We start from the raw sequence: 27,257 nt of genomic DNA, 5'->3' as shown, positions 1-27,257 counted from the left end.
ATTTGGGTTTTGTGCAGCGTTCAAGCGATGACATGGGTGAGGAGGGCATAGCGTTTCGTCCTTGACAATGGGTTGGCATACAGAGGCACTGCAGCAGTGTACACCGAACCATTCTTACGGCAACAACAGCATTAGAAGACAGCGGCAGCAATGAGAGACGTTGAGCAGAGAATGCTGTTCCCGATGCTATCCTCGCAATGCAATCTAGAATCTCAATCTTGCCATCCTCCCCTCACCCTGTATATCCACCTCTTCATCCCCCGTCATCCATCCATCTAATACCGCTGCGCCGCCTGCTGACAAGCCTTCAACTGATCCATGTACCACCCGCAAATCGTCAAATCGCCTCCATTCTGATCCATGCAAGTCCGGAAGTTCTTCACATCCGTCGCGCACATCTGCGGCGCCTGGTAGTTCTGGTTCATGGCGTAGGCGCCGTTGTCCTGCTGCGCGACGGGCTGGTCGGCGGGCGCGGCGGGCGCGGCTTCGGCGGAGGAGGACCCACCGCCGAACATGCCGCCGATGGCGTGGCCGATGGAGGAGCCTACTGCTACGCCGCTGCGGAAGCATCAGTATCGGGGTAAGATGGGGGTTTGAGGGGGTGGGGAGGCGTACGCAGCTGTGCTAGCCATCTGTCCAAAGAGACCGGAGCCTCCGCCCTGCTGGGCTTGCGGCTGCTGGGCCTGCGCTGGAGGGTGCGCGGCGGTCGAGGCCTGGCGGGCTTGTGGCGGTTGGGGTGCTGGTGCTGGCCTGCTCGCGGCGGTGGGCCGGGAGGGCGCGCTGCGTGCTGGACCGCGGGATTGGCGAGGCATCTTGGTGGGTTGGTGATGAGTTTGTGTGTTGTGGTTGATGTGGTGTGAAGATGGGAAGTGGAAACGGGAAGAGTGTTCGATGAAGTAGACGGAGGAGCTAGAGGCGCACGGACATATGAGCTGTTTTGGCCTCGGCGGTTTAGTCGGATGACTTCTTTATTCCTTCTGTGCAAACCATCTCCTCTGAAGATGAGACCGTGACTGACCTGACATTAACAGGTCCTCACCATGAAGAATGTTTATACTCATATCGAGCCCTAAAGCATGTCCTGGCAAAGTGCTTGCTCCAAAGGACAACCTCTCTGTAATCTCGCCTTGCCACCCTCACGCTCCCGACACTCCTGGAAGAACGATGCCTCAGCGATGAGAGTACGGCAAAGACGACGACTCAAAGCTCACAAACATCATACAAACCAGTCCTCTCCATCTCCAGTTGACGCCAGGCTTCGCTGCAGCAGCACCGATCACGACTCTGGCAGCGCGCAGCAAGGTACGGAGGGAAGGTCTCCGGCACCCAGGGCGGCGAGCCGTGAACGGAATCAGATCAATCGCTCCTGCTGCCAACCTCGTGCACTTTCTTCCCGGTCTCTTCGGTGCTCAAGACTTCTGTGTTATTAGCCAGCTTGCTGACTTTGTCTCCCTGCTCACGAGCCTGCACTATGGACTGTGCCATTTGATCTGTGGTGGCGTCCGTTGGAGGTTTCCAAGCTTCATAGGGTCTCGTCCAGCTTGTTTGGCGAGGTCCTGCCTGTCTGGTTCATCAAGAGCAACCGCTCGCATGCCCTTGGTGATCCCGTCCCGTGTCTTGTCAGCAACTTGAGCGCCTCCTGGGCCAGCATGAGACCACGATTCGTTGGCTTGGTTGCTGCGTCTTTCGCGCTTTCGGTGCCCTTTCGCGTTCATCCTGCGTGGTTGATACCGGCAAAAGGCGCGGGAGATGAAGAACCGCCTTTGGAAGCATCATGCATGCTCGTCACTGAAACGGACGGCGGGAGGGTGGCAACCCGAGGCTAACTACCACTCGAAGATGTAGAGACTTCACAAGGACCCGTGTACTTGTGCTGATCCTACGGCTCTCGCCGTGACCCAACGTCTCTTGCTGTTACAATCACGTTAATTAGATGTCTTTGCGGTGCCTCCGACGACGTAGACAATATCGCTGGTGATCGTTACGGAAAGAATACTGTGGGTGGCAAGTGCATCAAGCAAAAACATCATCCAGCAAACAAATGGAATCTTCTTTCTCTTACAACCCCGACTCTCCTCCCAGATGCGCGAGACCAGCTCGTCTACCTCTCACACAGCTCCGCAGTATCTCGTACAAGTCGGTATCTTTCCCAGCCTTCCACCATCCTCCACCATCAATCCTCCCTTCACAATCTCAGCGCCACATCGGCAACCACGCCCCCGAATCACAAGTATCCTCCTGTGCGTTCCTCTCCATTTGCAACTGCCTCGTCAGATCCTCGCAACAGCACCGTCCACGGTTCGCACAGAACTGCGAGACGTACGGCCGACGAGGTGGCGGCGCCGGGGCTCAGGGCGGGGGCGACCTGTTGGTACGACCATAGGGGTGGTAGGGGAGGGGACGCGGGGTCGTACAGCCGGGGTGGGATCACGGCTGTAGGGCTACGTGGTTGGGGGGCAAGGGACGGGTGGTGAGGATCGTAGGCGCTGTTGTTGCTGGCCCTTTGACCGATGCTGGGACTGGTATTGGTACTACTGCCGCTGGCAACGTTGTTGTTGCTGCTGACGCCCATTGAGGCCAGTCCTTCCGTGATACTGGCGAGATCATCTGCTCCTGATAGGCTCTGCGACTGGCCATGCCTACCATTGGAGCTTTGGGAATTGTTACGGGAGCCAGACTGGGACTGGGAGTTCTGACGGGAGTTCCGACGGAAGCCTGATTGCGACATTGTGGGCGAGGTAGGTTGCTCGAGGTGGGAGAGTGGCGAGAGTGCAGTTAGCAAAGATGCGGCTGGCTGCGGTTGGATGTGATTATGGCTGAATGTGGTTGAGTGGATATTGCTGTCAAGTAGTTGTTTTGTTGCTTGTCTGTAAGATCTTCAGTCGCAACGCGAGCCCTTTGCACTTGTACTGCCATGGGCCTCGAGGGTCGCCAGATGTCTCGAGTACTGCAAGACGTCTCGAGGCCATGATTGTCTCACGGCAATGTCTGAGACGTGTGGGACTCGGAGAGAGACAGAGCTGGGCTCATATTGTGATGCTGACGACGGGTCTCACGACACTGGCTTTTGTGTCAACTGGTGCCCTGTCAGTGTCTGAGACTCTTATTCGGTATGTCGATTACGCTTGACGGGGGAGTGCGTGGTGCTTTCGGGGCCATTTGGTGACACGTAAACGAGACAAGAACTCATGCCATACCAGCGGACGCACCTATACCCGTACAATATCGGCATCACCGCTCCGCCTCCTCACCTCCCACCCGTTGAAACCACATTGGATCCCATTCAATGAGCTCCTCCCTCGTTGCCTGCGGAAACGAGGAATCCACGCGCCAGGGTCACAAAAATCATGCAGACCGTAATTCTCCGCGTTCATCTGCCTCACAACCTCACCACAACAGCACCGCCCGCGAACCTCGCAGAACCGCGTGCTGTAGCCTGTGAAATATAGATACGCGGGGACCCTTTCCTGGGGCCAAGGTTGCTCTTCGTATGTCTTTGGTGGCGGCGGCGGTGCCAGCGGCGGAAGCGGATTGACGACTGGAGCAGGATTACCCAAGGGCGCCGGTTGCTGGGCGTGAGCACGATCTGTGCGGCTGTGACGATGAGGTGGTCTTGTCGGTGGCGGCAGCGGGTCGACAGTTGGAGCAGGGATGTCCAAGGGCGCCGGTTGCTGGGCGTGAGTACTATCCGCGCGGCTGAGGTGAGGAGGCGGCCTGGTATTGAGCCCCTCGGGCCCATGGAAGCAGCTGTTGAGGGAGGGCTGCGGGGCCAACGAGCGTGACTGTAAATAGTCCTCCCCGGTAGGACGGTCCAGGACCTGCGGAAGAGGCTGAGGTGTATTATTGTCGGTAGAGGATCTGCGAACGGTGTTATTGCGTGACCGCAGCTGTTCCTCCACGGTACGAGTGTCTAGGACCTGCGGAAGAATCTGATGGTTGTTAGTGCTCGTCAAGGGCCTGGGCACGACAATGTTGCTGCGCCTGGCGTTGGTCGAAGATCTGGGGACGATATTGCCGCGGCTGTTGTTGGCCAAGGGCCTGTCGACGACATTGTTGCGGCTGTTGTTGGTCAAGGGCCTGTCGACGATATCGTTGAGGCTGACGTTGTTAAGGGGTCTAGGACAGTATTGTTGTTGTTCCTACGTTCCGTGGTGCGGATCGCTAGCTTGAATTGTCCCTCAGGAACATCGTCGAGGTCTCTAGTTCTGGGGAGTCGATGAGTCCGAAGGGTCTCCTCCTGACCGGATGGCAAGCGGCGGTTTCTCTTGGAGCTTGTCCTGCAGTCGAAGGCTTTTGCATGGGCATCCGAGCTTCGTCGAGGGCTTGTTGGGTCAAGCTCATTTGGGTTGGGGACGGAGCTGGGAGCCCGGTCGAGAGTCTTGTCTCTGACAGGCAGCATAGCGAAGGACCAAGTTTTTATCGTCAAGTACGTCTTGACTGTCGAGTTCTCGAGTTGTCGGTCCTTGGCCTCTCTGTAGGTGGATCAGATCTGACTTGGAGCTGAGTACTTACTTATACCGCGGTGGCTCCAGTACTGCCAGACGTCTCCACGTCAGAAGAGTCGCACTACGTTGCCTTGAAAGATGTCGTGGACGTGTCTGTCCAGCGGTCAGCTAAGCAAACACATGCCGTACTCCCTGCCACTTCATGCACGACCAGCGCTTCGTAGCATTGTGAAATCGCGATCAGTCTCCAAAAAATTCTTGAAAGATGAGTACCAGTATCTACAAGAACTGCAACCCCACCAGCGCCCTGAGCGCCGAGACAGGTCCTGCACAAGTCAAAGCTGGGTATCAAGGCTTATGGCTCCCTGTCCAGTCCAAGTCATCCTTGCACTTGTCGTTTTGCCTCGAGAACGCCTCCAACGCTTGAAATGTCCAAGACTCCGAAAGGCGCCGTACGCCGCCTCGCGAGATTGAGATGGTCCGACTCGCTCGCTAGACGATCTATGATAAGGGATGCCGCATGCCAAAACCGACAGTGTGCTGGATGATGAAATCAGAGGATTGTGCACTTCGACTTCTTGGGCTTTTGCTGTGGCTTTGGGCTGATCACGGCTCTGCATATTGAGTCAGCATCCGCCAGTACAGATACGTACCGATTGAAATACTCACTTAATGGCCTCATCGAACACGCTCTTCAAATTCCGCTGCGTGAGCGCTGAGCACTCGAGGTATTTCACCGCCTTGATGTCTTTCGCCACTTGTACTGCCTGCTCATACTGGATCGGGCCCATCTTCCTTTGCCGCAGCTGTTCCCTCACCTCTGGATCGTCTCTCAGGTCCAGCTTGGTGCCGACCAGAATAATCGGGACCCCAGGCGCGTGATGGTCGATCTCAGGATACCACTTCGCCTTGACGTTGTCGAATGACGAAGGGCTCACGATTGAGAAGCAGATCAGGAAGACGTCTGTTTGCGGGTATGACAGCGGTCGAAGTCGGTCGTAGTCTTCCTGCCCCGCCGTATCCCAGAGCCCAAGACTTATCGGCTTGTTGTCCACCATCACGCTCGCCGAGTAATTGTCGAAGACTGTCGGTATGTATTCGCCTGGGAAGGCATTTGTGGTGTATGAGATGAGCAAACATGTCTTTCCGACGGCACCGTCGCCAGTGACTACGCACTATACTCTGAGGTCAGTCTTGCTGCTCCATGAACGTGCTGCAGCAACACATACCTTAAGCGACTGTGTGGGCTGGGTCGTCATATTTGGTGATCGCTAGATGGTATACCGAGTATTCTTCCTCCAATATCGCTGCCGCAGTCCACAATGCCTCCGCGTGGCCTCGAAGATGTGTAGAAGATGGTGTGCTTGGTTGTGAAGCTTTGGATTGGCTTTGACGGAGGAAGTCGAGTGCAGCTTCGAGGTCTCGATCGTTTGTTCGCGCGCTTTGTTTGTCTTTTGACAGCACCTCTCCCACTGTCAATTGTGAATGAGGTTCTTGTGGCGGAGGTGATATCAGTTAGAGGAATGAGGTGAAGGGATCTAGGCTGGGCGGCGGCGCAAAAGAGGCGGGCGTCGGTGCAAGGGCGGAGGGTGGAGAGTATGCCGACCCAGTCCGTTGGAGCGACGGCCGACGGTGAAGAATGTGAGGTCGTTTTCACATGAACGTGATTGAGCGTCTGACAAAGCTCGGGGAGTCTGGGAAGATAAGGCACATGGAACTAAAGACTCGGTGAGGTTGTGAAGTCGCTTGGCCGGCAAAGCTTCCGACGACCGCATTCGCCCACATGTGCCTGCTGGGATCAATGTCCCGACGGCGCTAAACGACAGGCGCGTGAGTTTGGCGGCAAAATGCAACGGTTCGCAGCCTCTCGATGGGAAATGGTTGGAAATGCGTTGTACACAGAGATGCTGTTGGTCAAAGTGTGAAGGCTACATAGCCGTTCGCAGAGTCTATCTACAAGGCTGGCGGCTGAGAATCGCTGCTCTCCTTGACCCAGATCTATCTTGTGCCCTGTCGCCATGCGTTTGGCAAGCAGATGGGTGACAGCATAGCTTCCGGCCAGCAGCTTGCCGAATCGACGCGAGGAGAGAATGCAGCGAGGATAGAGCGGCCCTCGCAAACGCAGTCCCAACTCCCAAAGAGTAACAGCCCTCCATGGGTATCATAAAGCACACCGATACGCCTCGCTCGCTCCCAGGGCACAATCAAGAAATGACAGAAATCTTTCGACTCGCCACCTCACTTCATCTCAGCAGCCCTCCTCTCCTCCAACTGCTTATTGCTCTTCTTGTGACGTTTCCTCGACTTAGTCTTTGACTTCTCCGCCGAACTGCTCGCCAAAGAGTTCAGGGCTTCCTTCGAACTCTTCGGCTTCTTCTGCGGTTTCGGAGCATTTCCCACGTCTCCAATCTTCACGCCACCCTCTTCCTCGCTGACCTCGTCCTCCTCCTCAGCACCCGCGCCAGCTTCTTCAGCCTTGACTTTCTTCGCCGACCCATCGAACCTCGTATGCGTACCTGTCCCCATCTCCTCCAACTTCCTCTTCGCACCAGCCTTCTGCTGTGCCATTCGATACGCTCGTTCTCGATCGTACTTCTGGTTCCCAGCCAGTCCATGCTTCACGAACCGACCCGCAGCATCCTTGTTCAGCGTCGACGTCGGCTTGCTCCCGCCATTCTCTGCAGTCTTGATCTTCGCGAAATACTCCTTCACTCGCGCCAGCTCCTGGAAGACGGGATGCGACTTCGCGTCTACGCCGTTGAGCCGTAGACTCGAGAAGAGAATTGACTCGATTGCGTAGGTTGCGAGCACGTAGGCTTTGGCTTTGTCGAGTAATGGCAGTTTACTTGTGCTTTGTGACAGTGCGGTTTTGAGCAATGGTGCCAGTGTTTCTTCCAGGTCATCGATGTTGCCTGTGAGATCCTCTAGGAGAGGCTGCAGGTCTGTGTCGTCCATTGTGTTGTTGTGGTATGGGACGGCAGAAGATGTGAAGTCTGTAGAGAATTCGAGATTCTAGATGTAGATTTCAACCTGGAAGACCCAATTCGGAAGTTGCGACCTGGACCCGAACCCACTTATTAAGGTTAGATTTAGGGTATTCCGACCGTATCTCGCCTTCTTTCCTTCCACTTCATCTTTAACCAACGGACGACCCAACAGCAGTCCATGTAGCCGGACAATCGATTGTGACAGCCATCACCATGCCACCTCGCGCAGCAAAGCGTCCACGAGTGGCGGACGAAGTCGTGGAGCCCTCCGCCCAGGATGGTTCAGACCTCGACGAGCACCAGCTCTTCACGCAATGGGCCAAAGCAGGAGGCGTAGAAATCCACGGTGTCGCACCCAAACGCATCGAAGGTCGCGGTATAGGTCTTGTCACTACTATGCGCCACAAAGCAGGCGATCGTCTCCTCTTCATTCCGGAGCGAGCAATGTTCAAACCAGACGCAAAACTCCTAGAGCGGGAGAAGCTCCAATCCGCTTCGCCTCAAGCTCAGCTCGCCTTCAGCGCCATGTTTGCCTGCAAGCCGCCTGAAGGAAATACCGGCTGGGAGACGAAGCCCTGGACTGATGTATGGCCCACCGTAGGGGACTTCACTGCCAGCATGCCCATATATTGGCGTAAAGAAGACTGCGAGTTCCTCCCGCCTACTGCCCGTCCACATCTCAAGCGCCAGGAGTCGGACTATGACAGAGACTGGGACTCTGTCGAAGACAGCTGTACAGCGCTGGGTTACGATGAAAAGGCTTTTAAGTACTACTGGACCATCGTCAACAGCCGCAGCTTCCACTGGAAGCCGCCTCGCGGCAAGGGTGTCATGGTCATGTGCCCGTTCGTCGATTACTTGAACCACGGACCCACTGGATCAAGCTGTAAAGTTGTGCTTACTGCGAAGGGTTATGAAGTCCTTGCAGACAGGAAATATAGTAAGTAGATGTCGTGCTTCCGTGTCCCTCGTTCATCCATTCTCTACGCTTCAATCCCGTACAACATGCTTCTATTCGTCAACTCCCTGCCCAAATGCACTGAGCCAAAAGCGTAAAGCAGCATGAGCAAGGTCTCTGCTCTCTTCCATTACCTCACACCGCAACCAGTCTAATAAGCGTCGCAGAACCCGGCGAAGAGGTCCTCGCAACCTACGGCGCTCACTCGAACGACAAGCTCCTCGTCCACTACGGCTTTATACATTGGCCATCCGACGAGACAACACCAAGTCCAGACGACTCCATCAGCCTGGACGACGCCATCATGCCCAAATTCTCCACCGACACCCGGGAGCAACTTGAGCACGTCGGCTACTGCGGCGGCTACATGCTCACCCCAACGACGAACGAGATATGCTTCCGCACCGAAGTCGCCGTGCGCGCCACGCTGCTGACGGCCAATGAGTGGGAGTACTTCCTCGGGAGCGGCGAAGATCTGGCCGAGGACCAGTCCGCTCGGGTGCACGACTGGGTTATGGAACATCTGAAGGAGTGGAGGGCAACCTGTCTGGGGAAGATGTCCGAGCTCGAAAAGCGTCCTGGGACTCCGAAGCCGGTGTTGGAGGTCACCTGCAGGCGGTGGGCGCAGATATCGGAGGCCGTTGACCGATTCGTGGCACAGTGAAATCTCACCTCCTCTGACTGGGCTGCGACATCTGACGCTTGAGCAAGGGGAGTACGTTAGCAGGGACCTCTGTCGACAAGTCAGCTGTGGCGATGGGTGGTGAACACTCTGCTCCACTTTTTGGCAAACGAGCTGACCCTCAAGCAGAAGAGATCATTAATCATGGGCATTGTTAAGCAGAGAGTATCGGTTGACCGTCGAGCGTATCAACTCAATATCCCCAACCCCACCAGCTGCACCTGTCCAGCGTGCGAAGGAAGTGAAGGACGATGGGCAGGCAGCATCCTTCTCACCGCACTGTATGGAAACGCATCTATTGTAGCTCTCGAGCAGGAGGCAAACAGTTTGTGAAGTACTATTCTTCTGTACACTATTAAACACTCGACAGCCGTCTGCACCAGCCGTCAAACCATGTCCATACTTCTCCCACCTCCCCTCCCCTTGTCCACCGACAGCCTCTCAATGCCATCAGCGAATACTTGTACACTAAGAAAAACAACCCCCTCCCATGCGCGCGCCACCACAAGCAGGTGACGGAAGTGAGGAGGTCTTGAAGCGAACACATCAAATGCCGTCCATAAGCCTCGCCATGCAAAGAAAGCAATCCATCGATTCCACACAAACGCCTCGCTCTCTCCAGCTCACACGCAAAGAGAACACTCGTTCCCACACCCATTAAACAGTCTGACAGAACAGCCACAAAACTCCCATCGCTATGCAACGCAACACATTCAACAATGCAACGCCGCAATGGGGGGGTATCTCGCATATGCTTCACACGTCGCCGCGCCACCAACAACACCGTTCCGGTATGCATTACTGCTTCCACCATCTTACACCTCACCTCCTTCTCTTCCCATCCTCTTCACCACCTCCTAGCCTCCACCCCTTCTTTCTTCTCGACTTAAAGTTTAGTCGCCCGTCCGCCGACTACTCCTCTCCTCCTCCTCCTCAAGCACATCGCTCAGCCTCGTCGGATGATGATGCCGCGTCTCCCGCACCGGCTCCCAATCCTCATACTCCTCTCCCTCATACGTCGGCCTGCTCTGCTGCCCTTGTCCAGACGTCGGCGAGAAGTGCGCCATAGCCTGCGCGCTCGTCGACGGCGCCGTTGGAGCTTCAGGCGGCACGATGCCTGCGCCTCCTAAGCCCGCACCACCGCCTCCGCTTCCGCCGTAGCGCGCAGCGTGCTCGGCTTCGCGGCGGATATCGGCTTGCACATCGTACGAATCGTCCGTTTCGTTCGACTCATGGCGCTGGGGCTGCGAGCCGTAGACGATGGGGCGGCCGCGCTCGTCGACACGGACGTTGCCGGCGGCGTCGAGGGCGTACTCGGTGTCGCCTTCGCTGAGGGTGTCGACGTAGGAGCCTTGGGAGCGGATGTCTTCGCGGGCTTGCGGAGGGGCGCCGTGGGAGGATGATTGGGCGGAGTGCAGGAAGGTTTCGCCTGGTGGGTGCTGGTAGAAGCGCTGGGCTTCTTGGTCTGTCATACCACCGGCTGGGGCGCGGGCAGAGGGAGTAAGCGAGCCAGCGGATGCGGGAGGCGGGCGCTGGGAAGGCGAGCCACCGGTTGGATAGTAAGTACCGGCGTTGAAGGATTGCTGGCCTGGTTCGTGATGGAGGGGCTTCTGTTCGGTGAACGGGTCGGTGTTGGTTGGAGAGGCGTCTTGCTGGTAGTACTCTCGCTCATCGCCAGGGCTGGTGAGACCTGCTGCAGCTGGGCCGGAAGCCATGCCTGTGTTGCCGTATTGAGGGCCATCTCTGGTCTGCGGGCGTTGGCTGGCGCTGCCGGTTCTGCTGGGACCGCCGAAATAAGGAACGACCTGGACGCCGTGCACGACGGTGATTCTACCATCCTTCAAGCTCTGCGCCGTTTCGAGGGATTCCTGATTCCGCCTACCCAGCTCTTCCCACGCTCGCCGCGCCTCCTCTTTGGAGATCGCCAGCTCCCTCTTTGCCTCCGCGGCCTCCCGACGAGCATTCTCAATCTGTATAGAAGAGTCGGCTCCCCGTCTTGTGACGTCTTCTCTCGACTTTCGTTCTTGCTCCAACACTTGTCTCAGTTCAGCATGGCTCTCCTTCTGCTTCTCCTCTTCTCTCTTTGCCTCGAAGAACCACCGTTGAAACTTGCGCTCACTGCTAGCACGCAGGCGCTGGAGTTCCACAACAGCATGAAAGAGGTTGGCGCCGGCGGCTGAGAGATCGGTAATCTGTCGGTTGAGTGTGACGGCGTTTGGAACGATGTTGTGTATCTCTTCCGTGTTCTGCTCGAGCTTGCGGAGCCAGTAGGATGTGAGACCCTCCCAGTGCGAGGACAAGGTCTCCCAGCGTTCAAAGGCGTGTGGGAAGGATGAAGGACCTGTCCGTTGCTGTGCGCCGGAATCTGCTTGCGGTTGTTGTGAAGGTCCGGCACTCGCTCCTGGTGCTGAGGTTGTTTGACGAGCAGCGGGCTGTGTTCTGCGTGCGCCGCCTGTAGTGGCCGGTCGCGGCTGATCTTGCTGAGTGACGCTCGGTCCGCGAGTCCTGCTGTCCGGATACACTTGCGAAGTCCTACTTGTCGGGTTCCCGAGCGCATCCGAGGGAGCTACCTGCGCACCCGTACTCCGTCTCTGATCAAAGCCAGACTGCGGCGCCGAGACATCAGGAGAGTAATGTGAAGAAGTCTGACTGAATCTGGGTGCACCACCACCAACAGCAGCAGCTCTGCGCTCAGCACTTCTTCTCCGCTCTTCAGCCAGTCGCCGCTGCTCTTCTGCTTTCTGCTCTTCCTGTCGTTGTGCTTCTCGTGCCGTCCGATCTCTCATAACTTGTGTGGGCGTCCTCATACCAGCTCGTGCTCCTGCTGCAGACACCGGCACGGGCCCTGTAGTTCTTGCGCCGCCATTGCTCGCGCGTACACCGCCGAGGTCAGACATTTCGGCGCTCTCTTCGACCTCGTCAGCTGTGAAGAGCTTCGGGCCTTTGCGAAGACCCTCTTCAAGCGCGTAGGTGATAGCGTTGTGAGTGCGGCTTGAGACACGGAGCGCGGGATGCTTGTAGGATGCGTAAGGGTAGTGAGCGCTGGCTGTTCGTCGGTGCGACGTTTGCTGTCGTGGCTCACGTGACTCGTTGTCAGCTTCCGCGAGACGTGTGTGCGAAGGCGAGTCGGCAGAGCTGGATCGCAGGCGTGAGGGACGAGCCTCGAAGCGAGCAGTCCGGCGTAGACTCGGGGCTGTAGAGGCAGCACTTCCAGATGAGCTGGACGGTCGCGAGTAGTCGCGGAGGTGCGTGCGATAATATGCCGAGGCCTGCTCCTGGCGGTGTCGTAAAGAGGTCGTGTACTTGTCGTGGTCGTGGGGATCGTCTCGGTCGTTAATCGAACGGCGAGCTGAGCGTGACACGGCTGCTGCTTCCCGGGGCAGTCGCGTTGGTCAGGGAAGATCGCGGGCAGGCGCGAGAGGGGGCGGCGGTGTGTGTCAATGGCCGGGCGGTGCTTGCGATGTAGTGAAGTCGTGGTATAGCAGATGAGCTTGGCCGCGGGAGTGTCGCTTAAGGTCGCACTCGATTCTGCTGGGAACACAGTAACAGTGAGCACTCGCGGTCTTCCGGCGCTGGGGACAAAGCCATGGTGTAGCAAGAAAGTGTGCGCTCCACGTGTTGGGGCGTCGCGAACAATTTACGTGTGGCAGGAGAAGTGCGTGCAGGAAGGCTGGGGAGCACCAAGCTGACGTCGGCCAGAGATGGCTGGTAACGCTTCAAACGCGCCGAAATGGACTTACCGTTAACAGGCCCGCGCGCTCGCTTTCATGATTGTATCGCTGCCGTTCGTCGATTGTTCGATGATGCTTCTGGTGTCGGTATGCGCTGGCACCCGCTGCTGCGCCGCCGTTGCGACAAGATGCAACCTCAATGCCGCGGTCGACTTCGAGTCCTCCTCCACCTCCTCCGTCGCAACCAGTCTCAATCACCCCCAATGGCCAGTAATACGAGTCGCGACGAATGCAAGACACAACAATGCGTCTCCCGCTCGTGCACCACCCTCCGTCCGCTGTGCGACCTCGAAAGTGCTGCCGTGGACTGCGGGTCATGCAATCATGCAGGTCATCCAGGAGGCGGGTATCGGTGAGTGCAACAAGACTTCGACATCCTCAATCGCAAATGACAATGCGAAAGGACGGCGGAGACCTTGGGCAAACAGTTTTGCCAGCGCACTCATCATCGCGAACGGGCAGGCCCCCTGCTCGCTGCCCAAAAAGTTGGATCGGATCAATCAAACGCGCTGCGGACGCCATTCCGGCTGCCGAGCGATCGAGCAGTTCCTTGAACCCGGTTGCGGCTGATGCTAGTTTCTGAAACGGGGCGAGGCTGATCGCTTCGAACCTTCGATTGTAAGAAGATGAAGAGAAGAAGAGAAGAAGTCACTTTCATCAATGTCGTCCATGGTCATGAGCTCGCAGCTGCATCGATGGTACAGCGAAAACATGGCCAATGAGCTTGGGGAGAGCTCGTTTGCCTCTCCTGCAGCTCCCCAGTCACGCGCCGGAGCGGGACGAGGTGGGTTCTACCAATGTTCTGATGAGTGTCTCGGTCTTCCTGCGAGTGATTTCACATGCCTGGTGTGCCTCGTGTCTCGGGCCTGGGCTTTCCTCGCAGATACCTATTCAAGCGTGTGTATTACAAGCCGGCCCCAGCGAACAACAGCAAGACCAACGCTTGCAATACCAAACACTGGAAGGATGCGTGAGGGCCATGGTTGGACACCTGGCCTGACTCGATGAACAGCGATGTCCCAGACGTGCAAAACCTCCACGCTATCAATAACGTGCCTCACGGTCACCTGAGACCCTGTGCCTGTGCCTAGTTCGCCTCACTATTTGAGCGGATCAGCAATCGCTTGTCAAGCACCTCACAAGCACCTCACGTGGTACATGCTTTACGACGGGAGCATCGACGGAAATGCCATTGCAAGGTCCCTTATCCTCTCATCGCAAGTACTCCGTACAGCATCGGCTCAAGATAGGTATCTCTCAACTATTGCTCAACTTGGTTCACAGCCTGATCCGACGTCTTTCCCTGAGTCGGTTCATCAGATTCCTCCCTTCACGAATCTATCCTTCCACTGCCTGTCAATGCCGTGCACCAGTCTGACATCGGGCAATCAGTGCTTCATTATTTGCCTCCCTCAGTCCCGTCTATGACTTCGCACATTCCAGCTGGCATGTTCGCCCTGGCGAGGATTTGTTCTTCACATTCTCAGAGCCACGCCGGAGCCAACGATCTTCTACTGCCGACCATGCTTGCAGATGCACGTTGGTCTCCATCGGGAATGCCGTCAGCTGGGGTTCGGAAAAATGAATCGACTGCTTTGTTCGCGGGATGGAAGATCGCAGAGTCCGCATATCCATTGGTCTCCGTCATCGATACGAACAACATGGCCGCAGACTAACGGACGATGGGCCATGACCTATCTCCTCTGGGATCTGTGAGCGCATCGCGGAGGTAGGTTCACCGGACGTGGGACTATTACGTCTACAGCAACCTGCGATTATCGTTGTAGTTCTTTAGACTAATGAGCGGGTTATCTTTTAGCACTTGCTTGAGGTCATCGTTGACGAATCCATACTTGAGCACGACGGGTTCGGCAACCCGCTTCAGCTCATTGTCGAAGAGGCGGCGAAGGTCAGCGTGGTTGGCCAGGCGGATGTCTTGTGCTCGATTGAATGGGACCTGGCGCTCTTGTTGGCGAATGCGGTTCTTCTTTCTCAATCTGCTGGGCCAGGGCAAGTGCGGCGATGTATCTGTCTTCTGGTCGCACGATGTCTCTCTTGCATCAAGGTTTGGTGAAATTGTTGATATTGCCGCGATGCAGTGAGCCCAGTCTGCTTGAGCGGTCGATTTCTGCTGGCCGCTAGACGCCGCCGAGACAAGCCTGCGTAGTATTGATGATGCGAAGGTTGATAAGCGCTGCAGTATCAGTGGCGTCCATTATGGTGGTTCATGTCGTAATGGTCGTGTTCCGATGCAAGGTGGTAGAGGGTAGAAAACGATGAGTCAATGAAGTCATGTCGTCGGCCCCAGTGGGAGGAGCATTATCTCGAGTTGTCCGACTTTCAGTACTCCAAATGGCTTCAGAAAATGTGAGATATATACAATATCAAAAGCTTACCATTCTCGTACGGCCACAGATCGCAGATAAATAGGCCATCCCGTCTGTATTACGCCTTACTCGAATATCACAGAGTCAAGGCTACCGCGAGCATAGACTAACGTTGTCCTATGTCCAAGGAAATCAGGGTGAGCATAAGCCAAGTCCTTCAAAAGGCGCATTTGTTCGATATCCGAAGCGGGATCTGCTACGTCTAGGAGCGTGGATGTAGGAGAATCGAGATGCTGTTCTAGGAATCGATGTTTGTAGGCCCAGCATATTGAGAATAAGATGCTAAAGTAGCGGAGTTGGAGGAAGCATTTCTAGGAGCGTGGAATATGAAAGGCGACCTAACGGAAGCGGGAAGCGGGAGCGGCTCGGGACAATGCATAAGTGCAAGCCTAGCGTGAATTCATCGGGAAAGCAAACGACATTGCACATGGTCGTTCGTAGGAACGTGGATGAGTGGATCATTGAAAACGTCAATCAAAGCCCCTCCGTCACCTCTCGCCGCAGATGTACAAGCTCCCGAGTTCTCGACGGCAAGCCAATGGATCAAGACCGTATAGATAATCCCAGCTGGCAACCATGTCAAGGGTCGATCGGAAGTAGCGTAGGTTGCGAATGTATCGAAGATCTCGTGAGATCAGATGTACGTAGAATCAAAAGTACCCGTGCGCAAATTGCTGACGAGGCTGTGAGCTTTGCGAACCAACGCCCAATGAGGTTGTACTGACTAGCCAAACGAACGAGAAAAGCTGGAATGTTTCTAGTTCAGAGGAGTTGGTGATTAGAAGGCGCACCCGCTGCCCGTAATCGGAGCTGGACAATTCGTTGGGTGCGAATTCCAGATACCCATGTGGATCCGCAGCAGTGCGGTATTCCCATTTGGTTGGGTCGGGTCGTAGAAGGTGCCCTCAGCTTGCCAGTAGCCTTTGTCGGCCATCATCTGGGGCAACTTCGAGATGAGGTTTTGGAGTTTAGGAATATCATCTTCGCCGAGATTGAAACAACCGAGCTTCGCTGATATCTTTATCCCGCCGTCTCCGTCAGGCCAAGTGCTGGACGAGATGAAAGGGTTGACAGCCGGACAAGACTGCCGAACCATGATGTCGTCGCGCTTCTGGTTTCCGGGAGCGAAACCGGCTTGTCTTGCCACATTCGAGATCCAAGCCATGTGACCATTGCCTTGGTAACCGCCGACGAGGAATGTCCCAACTAGAGCAAAGAAGAGAGTCAGTCGAATGTTTCATGCATGTCGGGGCTAGCACATCTACGCACTATTACCGATAGCGGCTACTGTGCCACTAATGACGCATTTGATGCCATCCGCCACCCCATTTAGCCCCTCGCATTTGTCCATGGCCGTGACGACCTGTGCGCCACCTATTGAAGTATTAGACAGTGAGGCATTGAAGTCAATAGCTTGTCTGCTAACTCGCCTGTGAAGACAAAGTAGCCGGTAAAGTAGATCGTTGCATATCTCAAGTTGAAATTGTCTAGTATTTGCACCTGGGCGGGATACAGCTTCTGGACCATTAGCTGGGTATGGGTTGCATTGTTCTCCTGGAGTGTGCCATCCTCGTGAATCGTGACATCGTCGGAGAGGATGGAGGCATGGACTGTAGCCAGAAAGGCGATGATAGCAGTAATGGAGAACCGCATTTTGTTGGGCCGAAGTATGCTTCGTCGTAGACAGTCTCGAGAAGCGAATAGGATAAGTGTCAAACGGGAGTCCAGGTCGCATCGATGTCTTCATTTATACACAGCAGTAGCCGGTACGTCCTTAGTCCTCCGGATCCTGCTGCCTGTTTGCTTGCAAAGGCTGCAATGCAACAACGAAATACTAGTTGGAGTGATCTGTTGGTTTGTTAGACTCCAACGTGTTTGAGTGGTGGACGAATTGCTTGGGCGGCTAGGGTAAATTCTCCGGACAGCTTGGGTGAATTCTACTCATCCTAGCAAGCCGGGATTCCCTCTGTTAGACGACACCAGCCTTCGTTGTTTAGTATCATGTTGATGAACGGGTTCCGCGGGACAGTAGCACCTCCGTGGACGAGATTGATGAGTCTCACGTCCGTTTACAAGGCGTCGATGCAACAGGTTCCTTCGCCGGCTGAACTGGTGGTGTCTATGGTTCGACATGTTCGCCTCCGTTTCATCTCAATTCTTGCTAGTGGCTGCCGTAGTTCGAGTTCCCTCCGTGTCCCACAGGCCAGGGCAGCTTCCAGTACTCCGCATGGCCCAAATTGCGTGATTCATAAACAGTAACAGATCAATATCCTCCACGTACGGCCACAGATCGCAGATAAATAGGGCATCCCGTCCGCTCTGCCGTACTCAAGCTGCGAATCGGATGATTAGTACTGTCGTGGGTGACCAGGCGGGAATCACGTCTGCTGTACGTTTTGCTTTTTCTTTTGATCACCTATTGAATGATATGGGTGCGTATGAACCGGGGGGTAGCAGTGATGAAGTCTTTTTGCATGGTTGTGGGTGACTGAAGTTTGGTCAGGTTCGGTTCCTTCTCGCCCAGCGCCCAACGCCAACACGGGTACGTCCACTAGCGTGGTGGGTGGAGGGCCAATCATGTCCCGAGCCTGACTGTATGCTTGCGGTGTTGTTGAAGTTATGTTGCAGCGAACCGGAGTGCGTTCAGTGTTCAGTGTTCAGTGTCCAGTGTTCAGCAGGGTGAGAGAAGTACAGTAAGGAACTTTGCAATCAAACATTACAGACCTCAAGTGAACATACATCCGACAATGCCGTTCACTTCCAACAATCCCCAGCCAACTCAACCCTCACAGGTCGTTGCTCTTGACCATACTTCGAATCTTCCAGTTTGGGGTTCGAAGTAAGGATCCCGTCGACCAGCAGTGTCCATCTGGCCGAGCTGTTCTTGTAGTGTCGTTCTCTCGTGTCGCTTTGGCCAGATGTTGTACGGGAAGTTGAGCCTCTGGATGGTTCAGCTGTTGCGCTCCGTCACCTCTTCCGGAGCATCACAGTTGCATGTACATATGTGCATCCATTCATCTTGTAACGGCGTCTCGGTTCTGAAACAACCACCCAACAAAGCCTAGTGTCATCGACAGCGATGCCAGAGGCGGCACAGAAGCATTCTGCAGATCCGAAGCATGGCCCCAGTAAAAAAGCCAGAGAAAGAAGAATATAGTGCCCGGCAGGTTGAAGAAACATATGTATGCGAAGACCACGGTACCAGATCGTCGCTCCCGTACCTGCAATCCCCAGAAGTACTCTCTTTTGCCGTCCTCCATTTCCAAAGCCATCTTGCGCTTGGGGAAGAACTTGACGGCCTCTTCGTCCAGGAGACCGGGTGGCCAACGGAGCATTTGATGACGATGCCAGCTGTGGCAGCAGTCCTCGCAGAACGTGTAGAAGCGGTCGCGGAATTCGTCTTTGCAGATGGGTCCGAAAGGAGGTCGGAGCCTGAGCGGCCGGTGGAAGTCATAGTCGCTCTCGGTGTCGGGGGGGAAGTCGACAGCTAGAGGTGCGCCGCGCATAGCGAACTTGGAGAACTGCAATGCCGTGTTAGCTCTCGCAAGGATTAGATGATGGTCCCAAGATCTTCGCACCTGGAAAAATTCGCAGTGGTCATACCGCCACATCGAAAACCAGTGTCTGAACCCTTGCCTCGCTTTGAGATATTCCCTCTTTAGAGAAGAAAAGACTTTTGCGTCAGTTCGGAGTTCATGCACTTTCAGATCAGAAAAGTGATAACTGCTGCCATTCTTAATGCAAACATAGACGTGCCGAGGGTCAGGTGTCTGCCCGTATTGCTGGCCTGAAGACACAGATCGGCCCGGGGCGGTTGTAGCGGAGGCCTGTTGCGGCTGCTGTGATAGTGACATTTGTCGTTGGACGGGTATCTGTGGGCTCTGCGAGGACAGCGGCTGTGGGACGCAACCACACGAGGTGACTGTACCACTTGTGTGCCCGCCTGAAGGCCGCATAAGACCAGAAGAGACTTCCACTATCGACGGGGCTGCGGCATCCAAAAATCCCGGTGCTGACGACAGTTCTAATTGTAGAGCCTCCGCCGCCGCTCGAGGAAGATCAACTGATCGATAATTTCCGCAGGGCTTTCATTTCAACTCAGCATGTAGGATAACCGACACAATATCAGATAACTTACAGTCCGCCATTTCATGCGCACAAAGCCCAGTGGCACCGGGTGCTTGCGAGGCTGCAACGGCCGCCAATCCCAAGTCTCGCCCATCATATCCTCTGCCCCGGCCTTCAAGTGGTCAAAAATCGACAACTCCTCGCTATTCAGGAATTGGAACAACCTCGTAGGCACCCAAGATATCTCGCCACCATTTGCCTTAGTCACGCCCTGAGGTAGCATTCCGTCAGTGCTCGGAAAACGTGTCAATAGTGAACGCCATATGCGCTGTTGGTATGGTCGATGAGCGAAATCGATGAGTTGCGCCTTGAATTGTGAGTAAGCTTGACTTCTGCGCAAAAAGTCCTTGACTTTGTGTAATTCTCCAGTCTCGAAGCCTGTATCTGATTCGTCTTCGTCGTCGGAGTATACGGACTCGTCACTTTGGTATCCTTGGTCGTGGTCTTCAGATGTAGGCGTCGCTGGGCTTTCATTCGTAGAAAGAGTATGGTCCTTTGCAATGGTCCTTATCGTTTGTACGGGGCAACTTTGGTCGAGTATCTCGCGAGCAGCCCGCTCAGAGATTGGTCTTGATCGCAACAGCGATGCAATGACACGATGGGCTTTGGTCTCGCTTTCGCGTCTGAGAGCAGTCCCATAGTTAGATATCATGCGTCGAACGTTCCTCTTATGTCTCTCTATTCCGATTGCGGAGTCCTGGACAGCAGCTGCGTGGACTGGAGACAGCTCTTCTGTGCAGAACAAGGACTTGACGAATACGCGAATCGTCTCATCGGAAGGAGTAGCAGCTCCAGTGCTAGTGATACTGGATGCAATCGAGGGAGTGGAGAATACTGATTCCGCGTGACTAGATTCAGTTTCGGCGTCGGAGTTACGGTCAGAACCAGAGTCCAGTATTGTGTAAACAACAGGGAGTGCAACATTTGAGTCGTCTCTATCAACTCCTAGGTGATTGGCGAAATCTGGATCTTGGGCGCCAGGCAGACGATCCCGACTCGGGCTTGCAAGAGCAGTTACTGTACCTTGGACTGTCTCATGCGACAATCGAGGCTGCTTTTGGGGCAAGGTCCCGTCGCCGAACATATCCTCGAGATATCTTTGAACGCTGTGACGCCGGAACTCCGAGAAATGTATGGTTCCATCCCGGCAGACCATGTGCTCCAGCTCTTCGATTATGGTGGTAAGCTGGACGCCATCCCACTGTAGACTGCGCCAAGCAGAAGGCGAGTGGTAAAGCCGCTGGCTGATTTCTTCCACGTACGGCTTCAGGCACGGTTGGTCGATGAGACTTTGGAGTTTGCGAAGTGAGTTGCCGGATGGCCGTTCTTTCCCGACCTTCTCACTCAGTTTCAAAAGATGCTCCAGGTACGTTGACATTGATGTGAAAAGGTTTCCAGTGAATTCGCAAGCATAGGTCCGCTTGTCCTGCTGCTTGCAAACGATGTAACAAACCGCCCTTCCGCAGCCTTGAACGTGTTCTTTGGCCGCGGTCTTGACGAAAAAGGTCTCAGCACATTCTTCGCATCTGTACTGTGTTGACGAGACATGTTGTTCGTTCAAGTGTCGCTTGCAGAGACCTTTCGAGCTTATGAACTCGTCGCAGACAATGCATTGGTATTTGACGGAATGACGTGAACCGTCTCCTTTGGAAGCCGGCATCGTAAGGTCAGCTTTGGTGAGCACGCTTCTCGTTCCAGATAACAGCACTAGCGTTGATCGGGCAAACCTGTACCTTGGTTTGCTGACGGCCGTCGTATTATCATCACCCTTTCTGGGAACACAATGGTACTATCCAGGTTCCATACCAATGCAGACACAAACCCGCATGCGTGTAAAGCTCGTTGCATCCAGTCGCGACGTAAAAAGTGACCACCAAGATACGATGTGGGGAAATGAGTTGACTGTCCACCAGACGTTCAAGCAACTTACATATGCAGTCAACAGCCTTCTTCCAAGGCTGCGCCTCCTACGCATCGGAAACGCCATGCCTCAGCCTCACTATCCTCATCTTGCTCCATACGCGAGTGTATTTCAACTAGTAAGGCCAGGCAAATGGGGCATTGGATCATGGCGCAGCTGGCCGTGGTATTATGCGTCCCCGGCTAATGATGTGGGCGAGCAAGGGAGGTTTCCGTAGAACTACTCAAGCTGCGAATCGTGGGATTAGTACTACGGTGGGCGACCACGTAGGAAGTCCGCCTACTGTACATTTTGCTTTTGGGGTATGGCAATTTCATCGCTTTTGTTTTGGTCTCTTTTGGTCTGAGGTGGACGGATGATCACGAGTTTTGGGGGAGGTTTAGGAGCGGCGGCAAGTGGGCGTGGAGCTCGGACACCAGCTTGCGAGGCTTGGCAGGGCCGGCTTCAGCAGTCTTCTTGACAACGTTCAAGGATTGAATTGTTGGCACCGCTACTTGGGTATCTGGAAGCCGAACGAACGTCCCATGAGAAGCCTGCATCTCTCGTTCATGATCAGTGGTCGTTCAGAGAATGCTGAAAGGCTCCCAATAAGCCTCCGATTCTTCGTCTGGTGGCCTGCGGCGCGCTACTGAAGGGAGCACCTAGGCTTGGACGTCGAACATCAACGTCTGCTGGTGAGCACCAAAGGGGTTCCGCTCGAATGAAGCAAGAAGTGATCCAGCCGAACGTCCTTTGTTCAACAGGGACTGACAGGGATTCATAGTCATCCTCCTTTCCAGCTGCTGCCGCCATCAGAATTCGCAGGCGTAGTGCTCTGGCTTCTGAAGCCGTCGGACTCACCCACACCATCGTCAAGCTCATGTTCGTTCTCCTGATCCTCCTTGTAGACCTGCTCATAGCCTGCTGTCTGCCGCCTCCTCTGCATTCGATGCTTCGACCGAGAGCCGGCGAAGTACAGAAAAGCGAAAGTGCAGCAAGTCAAGACGCCTCCAATATATGCCGCCAGGGTAGCGTGCTGTCGCGCGAATGGGGTTTGGTTCCAGAATGAATAGCCTGATCCATAGCGTTCTCCTTCGACGCTGTTGGTGAGCTCGACCGGTGTGGTAGGTACGTGTTCGTCCAGCCACTCCTGCTCCTCGTTGAATTGGTCTTCGTCACGATCTGCCGGTATCGTTCGTGTCAGCTTCGACTGGCCTAGTGATCTGCCTTCGGAGTCGCTCGCTTCGACGATGACCGTAGGTATGAATCTAGTTCTGGTCAGTAAATCGAGGAACAACGCAGGACGCATTGTTGACTTACTCCTCGAGTTTCACGCTGGTCTCAAACCCCATCTTCTTCACCGACGTCACTAGTTTCTTCTCGCCTCCTTGGAGATCTGCCTGATATACGTTCCATTTCTCAACATTCGTCGCACCATTCCAGCTGACATAGACTTCCGTCGTCAACCCCTTAGACGAGCCGTGCTCCACAGCACGTGACAGAACATCAGGAGGATCGACCGGCCGGCCAGTCCAGGGAGCCTTGTAGCTCCTGTACGTGTTCTTCTGAGGAGGCAACTTCGCCTTCATCAACACTCTCCCGTCTTGTGCATGCTCTGAAATCCGACTGTGGAAAGTCCAGCCCATGAACACATTTCCATTGGGCAGGATCTCCATGCTTCCACGGGAGGTCGAGTACTGGTGGTCGGGACGAGGATATTCTGCCACCATCTCTGCCTTGTCGTCGTGCAAGGACAGGATGAGGCCTCTGGTGTAGTTGTGCGTGGCTGTCTGGATGCCTTCGCCCCTCGCGTTGTCGAAGAGGGTGAGGACAGTATGTGTCTCGTTGGACTCAAGTCAGGGGCGAGTGCTTTGTGGTCGTACGTCTCGATTGACCATTTGAGAGCTCGAATGTCCGGTCTGGTGACAAAGTGGAAGTAGTCCTTCTCTGTAGTGGTGTCCTTGCTGCCGTAGCCGTTCGCCCGCTCTTCAATTAAAATTGAGGGAACCGCCTTATCAGCATGGCTGGAGGAAGCGAGGGCGATCAAGTATAAGCAACATATGCTGAAGAGGATGGCTTTGGACATGTCCTCGTCGTGCATTCGACATCAAGGACAGCGCCGCAGCGAAGACTTTGCGTTCGAAGGATGCAAAGGAATATCGCTAGAGGGGAATTCACGGGACTTATCTATGGACTAAATCCAGGTGTTAGGCGCTCTCGAGGCGCTGTTCATCCTGGTGCCATGCTGCTTAGAAGAGCCCTGGTCAGGTAGATTGCAATTGCGGCTCGAATACGAGAGCGCTGATGCGGCACGGTCTCGGCGTCGATGTTCGATTGCCCTTCAAGAGGTTCACCAAGACGGCAATGCAGAGGGATGAGGAAGTCGGGTGTTGTCCAGCACATGTTTGTAACTGAGTGTCCGGACGAGGCAGCCGTTTACATGTTCCATGGTGTCTGCGCTGTAGGGTATAATCGTGAAGGGGCCGTGGACGTAAGCGAGCTGGACTGTTGTATCTATGGACAGACATTGTGATTGAGACATCCTCGATATACAGGCGCTTGAGGCATATATGAGAGTATCCGCTATTCAGGCGCTTCGAGCTTGTAGCGTGTGTGGTGGAAGTAGAGCCGAGTCCGTCGTTGTGGTCGTTGTAGCTAGATTCGGAGTTGGTCCAAGCGTTGTGACTTCATGTCTTCCAGCCGTCCATCAACATCGAACATTTACATTCCAAGTACTTCATGAGGCTGTGGGAGATGTCCATACTATTGAGCGTGAGCAAGATGATGCTTCGCATAGGTACTGTCAGGTAAGTGGAGCCAAAATTCCTCCTTCCTCATTGGGACAGCACACCAAAGGTCAAAAAAAGTCCGCTCTCGGTGCTCTCCCCACTTGTTCTCAGCCTTGTTAGCCAATTGCTCTTCTTCTCTATCATTTCTTATGCCGGCAAAACTCCCTGTCGCCTTTTCTTGGCCCACAGGCTCCCTGGTCCCTCGAAAAAAAATCAAAAGTAAGGCCGTTGTTCGCACACCTTGGATTTGAACCAAGTACTTGCGGGTGAGTTGTTACAGCATACTCACGTGTCATTCCGACACGGGGAATCGAACCCCGGCCTTGTCGGCTCTGTGGTTGTTGAGAGACCAATGAAAGCGACAAATCCTAGCCACTAGACTGTGGTGGAAGGTCAGACAAAGCTCCGGGATCGCATGAGCAAGAGAAGTGAACGCTTACCCATATCGGAGTGTCTGATGAATGGAGCAGGGATTTTGGCAATCTTCTATAATAGTTTGCATAGAGAGCCCGAGGAACTACCGACTGAACCTGAAGGACGGAAGATATGAGGGACGGAGGAGTTGGGACGGAACCGAGGGATGAGATGAAAAAGCTTCATTGAGCATCAATATAGGGTAGCTAGGCATCTTTCAGGGACGAACGGAGTAATTACAACTTGCATTGAGCAACATAACCTATGGCAAGACACTGGAGAGAGGTGGTTGCGCAGTGGGTTGGAATGTCCCGATTGGGGGGGAGAGTCTTGGCGTTCTCCGTCGGCCGCTTGAGGGGCGACGCTTCCGCTGTTACACTAAGGCAGACTTGCCACATATCTCACTGAAGGTGTATTGAGGCAAGCACATATTGCAGCAAAAGTGACTGTGCTTTTCTGTATACACCACTGTACGCCCCATGTTTCTACCTACAACAAGACGCATACCCAGGATATCTATCATGTCCACGTCTCCTCTTCATCTACTCCTGCCCATCTACACCTGCCATCTCTAGTCCTATAGACACTGCAATCCATACCCTGCATCTCATAACCTACTCCCTGTCCAGCCCACTCCCCTCCACCTCCCCAGATCACTTGCAAATCTACAACTGATCAAGCAAACCCTCCGCCTCAAGCAACAGCACAATCTGATGCACCGCCGTCCTCACATTATCATGGCTCACATCCACCACCAAATCCGCCTCCTTATCGCTCGGCGCCTCGTACGGGTCGTCAACCCCCGTGAAGCCCTTGATCTTGCCCGCGCGAGCGGCCTTGTAGACCCCGCGCTTGTCCGTCTTCTCGCAGTACTCGAGCGGCGTGTCGACGTGGATAAGGTAGAAGGAGCCGTGCTTCTCGACCATCTCGCGGGCGGCTTTGCGGGACGCCTCAAAGGGCGCGATCGGGGCGGCGATGACGGCGGCGCCGGCGCGGGTGAGTTCTGACGCCACGAAGCCGATGCGCTGGATGTTCTTGTCGCGGTCGTCGCGGGAGAAGCCGAGTTCAGACGACAACTCGCTGCGGACGGTCTCTCCCAGAAGCAGAGAGACGGAGCGGCCACCTTGCTGGTTGAGCGTGACGTTGAGAGCACGAGCAATGGCGTCCTTGCCGGAGTTGGTGTAGCCGGTCAGGAAAACGGTGAAACCCTGCTTGTTGCGCGGTGGGTGGGATTCACGCAGAACCTTGACGACTTCGGGGTACGAGAACCACTCTGGGATGTCACCACCAGTTCGGAGACGGCGACGGAGCTCAGTGCCGGAAATGTCGAGGGTCTTGATCTCCTTTGGCACTTCGTCCTTCGGCCTGTACTCGTCGGAGTCGGGCAGGTAGGTCATCTGCTGGAACTCGACGACTTCGATGCCGAGCTCGTCCTTGTACTTCTCAACAGCATACTGAGCATCGTACGGGCCGTAGATTTCCTGACCCTTGCTGTTCTTGCCTGGACCGGCATGGTCACGACCGATGATGAAGTGAGTGGCGCCGTGGTTCTTGCGAATGATGGCGTGCCAGATGGCCTCGCGAGGACCGCCCATACGCATGGCCAAGGGCAGCAGACCGAGCACAGCCATGCCGTTGGGGTAGCGGGGCAGGAGAGCCTGGTAGACACGGACACGGGTGAAGTGGTCAATGTCACCTGGCTTGGTCATGCCAACCACCGGGTGGATGAGCACGTTGGCTTGTCGCTGGCGAGCAGCGCGGACCGTCAGCTCACGGTGAGCACGGTGCATGGGGTTCCTGGTCTGGAAGGCCACGACACGAGACCAGCCGAGCTTGTCGAAGTGCAGACGGAGCTCAGCAGGGGTGTAGCGGAGACCAACGTAGTCGTAGTGCATGAGGCGGTCAATGGCCTCAATCTTACCACCGACGTAGTAGTCGCCGGACACCTGGAACAGGTACTTGACGGCGGGGTGGTCTGGGTCACCGCCGAAGACTTCTTTCGCCTCCTTCTTCTTGTCAGGCTGGTAGACGTCGTCGATGGTCATGATGGCCAAGTTGCGGTCATCGCGGGAGTCACGCAGACAGACACGCTTGCCGGCCTTGATCCCGAGCTCATCGATATCCTCCTTCTCGAGGTCGAGGCAGATGGGCATGGAGAAGAGGTTGCCGTCGGCGAGTCTGTTCTTCTCAACCACGCCATTGTAGTCCTTCTCGTTCATGAAGCCCTCGAGCGGCGAGAAGCCACCGTTGAGGATCAGCTCGATATCGCACAGCTGACGGTCGTTGAGGACGACGGCGGGGAGGGTCTCTGCCTCCTCCGCGAGCTGCTTCCTGCGAGGAGCATCGCGGGCAATCAGGTCCTTGAGGACACCGCCTGGTCGTTGTTAGAAGATAAGAGTTCAACGAGGGGTCTCGCACTGGCGTACCATGAGGTGGGTTGGCCATTTTGTGTCAATGCGGGCGGTCTTCACTACAATTCGGCGGGCAGTTTGTGTAGTTGTTTGAGCAAGTGTTGATGTGTTGTGATTGACAGAATGAAGCAGAAGAAACAGCTCCTGACGCTCCTGACGATCAATTTGGGGGGAGTTGCCGCAATCAATATTTTCCTCGACGTCTCAAGTGGGGAGCGGTCTGAGTGGGAGACACTAGCGCAGGGCGCCTTTCGCCCACCACCTTTCGACCAACGTGCCACTTGTGGGAAACTCTCGAACGCGAAACCCGCTTGGCGTCTGGAATATGTTGGGCCGTCTTTATTAGGATTGGTGTGGTGATTGCGTGATTGCCAATTGTTCGCGGTGGGAGACTTCTATCAGGCCTGCTACATCACATGACAACG

General features: G+C 55.1%; 9 protein-coding genes and 1 non-coding gene across 10 annotated transcripts; 1 reads left to right on the top strand and 9 right to left on the bottom strand.

Moving 5' to 3' along the window:
* Positions 1-275: 275 nt before the first annotated feature.
* LTR77_010034 (uncharacterized protein) lies at positions 276-812 on the bottom strand (the record flags this gene model as incomplete). The annotated part of the gene is made up of 2 exons (XM_064807258.1): positions 276-558; positions 616-812. The coding sequence occupies 2 exons, from the start codon at positions 810-812 to the stop codon at positions 276-278; spliced, it is 480 nt and encodes a 159-aa protein (XP_064654631.1).
* A 4,186-nt stretch (positions 813-4,998) lies between these two features.
* Positions 4,999-5,704, bottom strand: RAC1 (Rho GTPase protein rac1; the record flags this gene model as incomplete). The annotated part of the gene is made up of 3 exons (XM_064807257.1): positions 4,999-5,059; positions 5,115-5,620; positions 5,675-5,704. The coding sequence occupies 3 exons, from the start codon at positions 5,702-5,704 to the stop codon at positions 4,999-5,001; spliced, it is 597 nt and encodes a 198-aa protein (XP_064654630.1).
* Positions 5,705-6,683: 979 nt separating this feature from the next.
* LTR77_010032 (uncharacterized protein) lies at positions 6,684-7,400 on the bottom strand (the record flags this gene model as incomplete). The annotated part of the gene is made up of 1 exon (XM_064807256.1): positions 6,684-7,400. One exon carries the CDS (start codon positions 7,398-7,400, stop codon positions 6,684-6,686), a length of 717 nt encoding a protein of 238 aa, XP_064654629.1.
* Positions 7,401-7,645: 245 nt separating this feature from the next.
* LTR77_010031 (uncharacterized protein) lies at positions 7,646-9,054 on the top strand (the record flags this gene model as incomplete). The annotated part of the gene is made up of 2 exons (XM_064807255.1): positions 7,646-8,372; positions 8,558-9,054. 2 exons carry the CDS (start codon positions 7,646-7,648, stop codon positions 9,052-9,054), a joined length of 1,224 nt encoding a protein of 407 aa, XP_064654628.1.
* Positions 9,055-9,965: 911 nt separating this feature from the next.
* LTR77_010030 (uncharacterized protein) lies at positions 9,966-13,121 on the bottom strand (the record flags this gene model as incomplete). The annotated part of the gene is made up of 3 exons (XM_064807254.1): positions 9,966-12,421; positions 12,714-12,777; positions 12,813-13,121. 3 exons carry the CDS (start codon positions 13,119-13,121, stop codon positions 9,966-9,968), a joined length of 2,829 nt encoding a protein of 942 aa, XP_064654627.1.
* Positions 13,122-15,968: 2,847 nt separating this feature from the next.
* On the bottom strand, positions 15,969-16,843 carry LTR77_010029 (uncharacterized protein; the record flags this gene model as incomplete). The annotated part of the gene is made up of 3 exons (XM_064807253.1): positions 15,969-16,396; positions 16,460-16,564; positions 16,621-16,843. The coding sequence occupies 3 exons, from the start codon at positions 16,841-16,843 to the stop codon at positions 15,969-15,971; spliced, it is 756 nt and encodes a 251-aa protein (XP_064654626.1).
* Positions 16,844-18,204: 1,361 nt separating this feature from the next.
* LTR77_010028 (uncharacterized protein) lies at positions 18,205-20,978 on the bottom strand (the record flags this gene model as incomplete). The annotated part of the gene is made up of 2 exons (XM_064807252.1): positions 18,205-18,711; positions 19,329-20,978. The coding sequence occupies 2 exons, from the start codon at positions 20,976-20,978 to the stop codon at positions 18,205-18,207; spliced, it is 2,157 nt and encodes a 718-aa protein (XP_064654625.1).
* Positions 20,979-22,002: 1,024 nt separating this feature from the next.
* LTR77_010027 (uncharacterized protein) lies at positions 22,003-22,948 on the bottom strand (the record flags this gene model as incomplete). The annotated part of the gene is made up of 2 exons (XM_064807251.1): positions 22,003-22,486; positions 22,539-22,948. 2 exons carry the CDS (start codon positions 22,946-22,948, stop codon positions 22,003-22,005), a joined length of 894 nt encoding a protein of 297 aa, XP_064654624.1.
* Positions 22,949-24,302: 1,354 nt separating this feature from the next.
* LTR77_010026 lies at positions 24,303-24,397 on the bottom strand. Its single transcript has one exon. It is a non-coding gene; the product is annotated as a tRNA-Glu (tRNA).
* A 689-nt stretch (positions 24,398-25,086) lies between these two features.
* On the bottom strand, positions 25,087-26,866 carry MET3 (Sulfate adenylyltransferase; the record flags this gene model as incomplete). The annotated part of the gene is made up of 2 exons (XM_064807250.1): positions 25,087-26,795; positions 26,848-26,866. 2 exons carry the CDS (start codon positions 26,864-26,866, stop codon positions 25,087-25,089), a joined length of 1,728 nt encoding a protein of 575 aa, XP_064654623.1.
* Positions 26,867-27,257: the final 391 nt, after the last annotated feature.

The sequence above is a fragment of the Saxophila tyrrhenica genome (genome assembly GCF_035928015.1).
Source record: "Saxophila tyrrhenica strain CCFEE 5935 chromosome Unknown scaffold_20, whole genome shotgun sequence".
Classification (NCBI taxonomy): domain Eukaryota; kingdom Fungi; phylum Ascomycota; class Dothideomycetes; order Mycosphaerellales; family Extremaceae; genus Saxophila; species Saxophila tyrrhenica.
The sequence above is the reverse complement of the archived record's forward strand: the minus strand, read 5'-3'. Positions and strand labels throughout refer to the sequence as shown.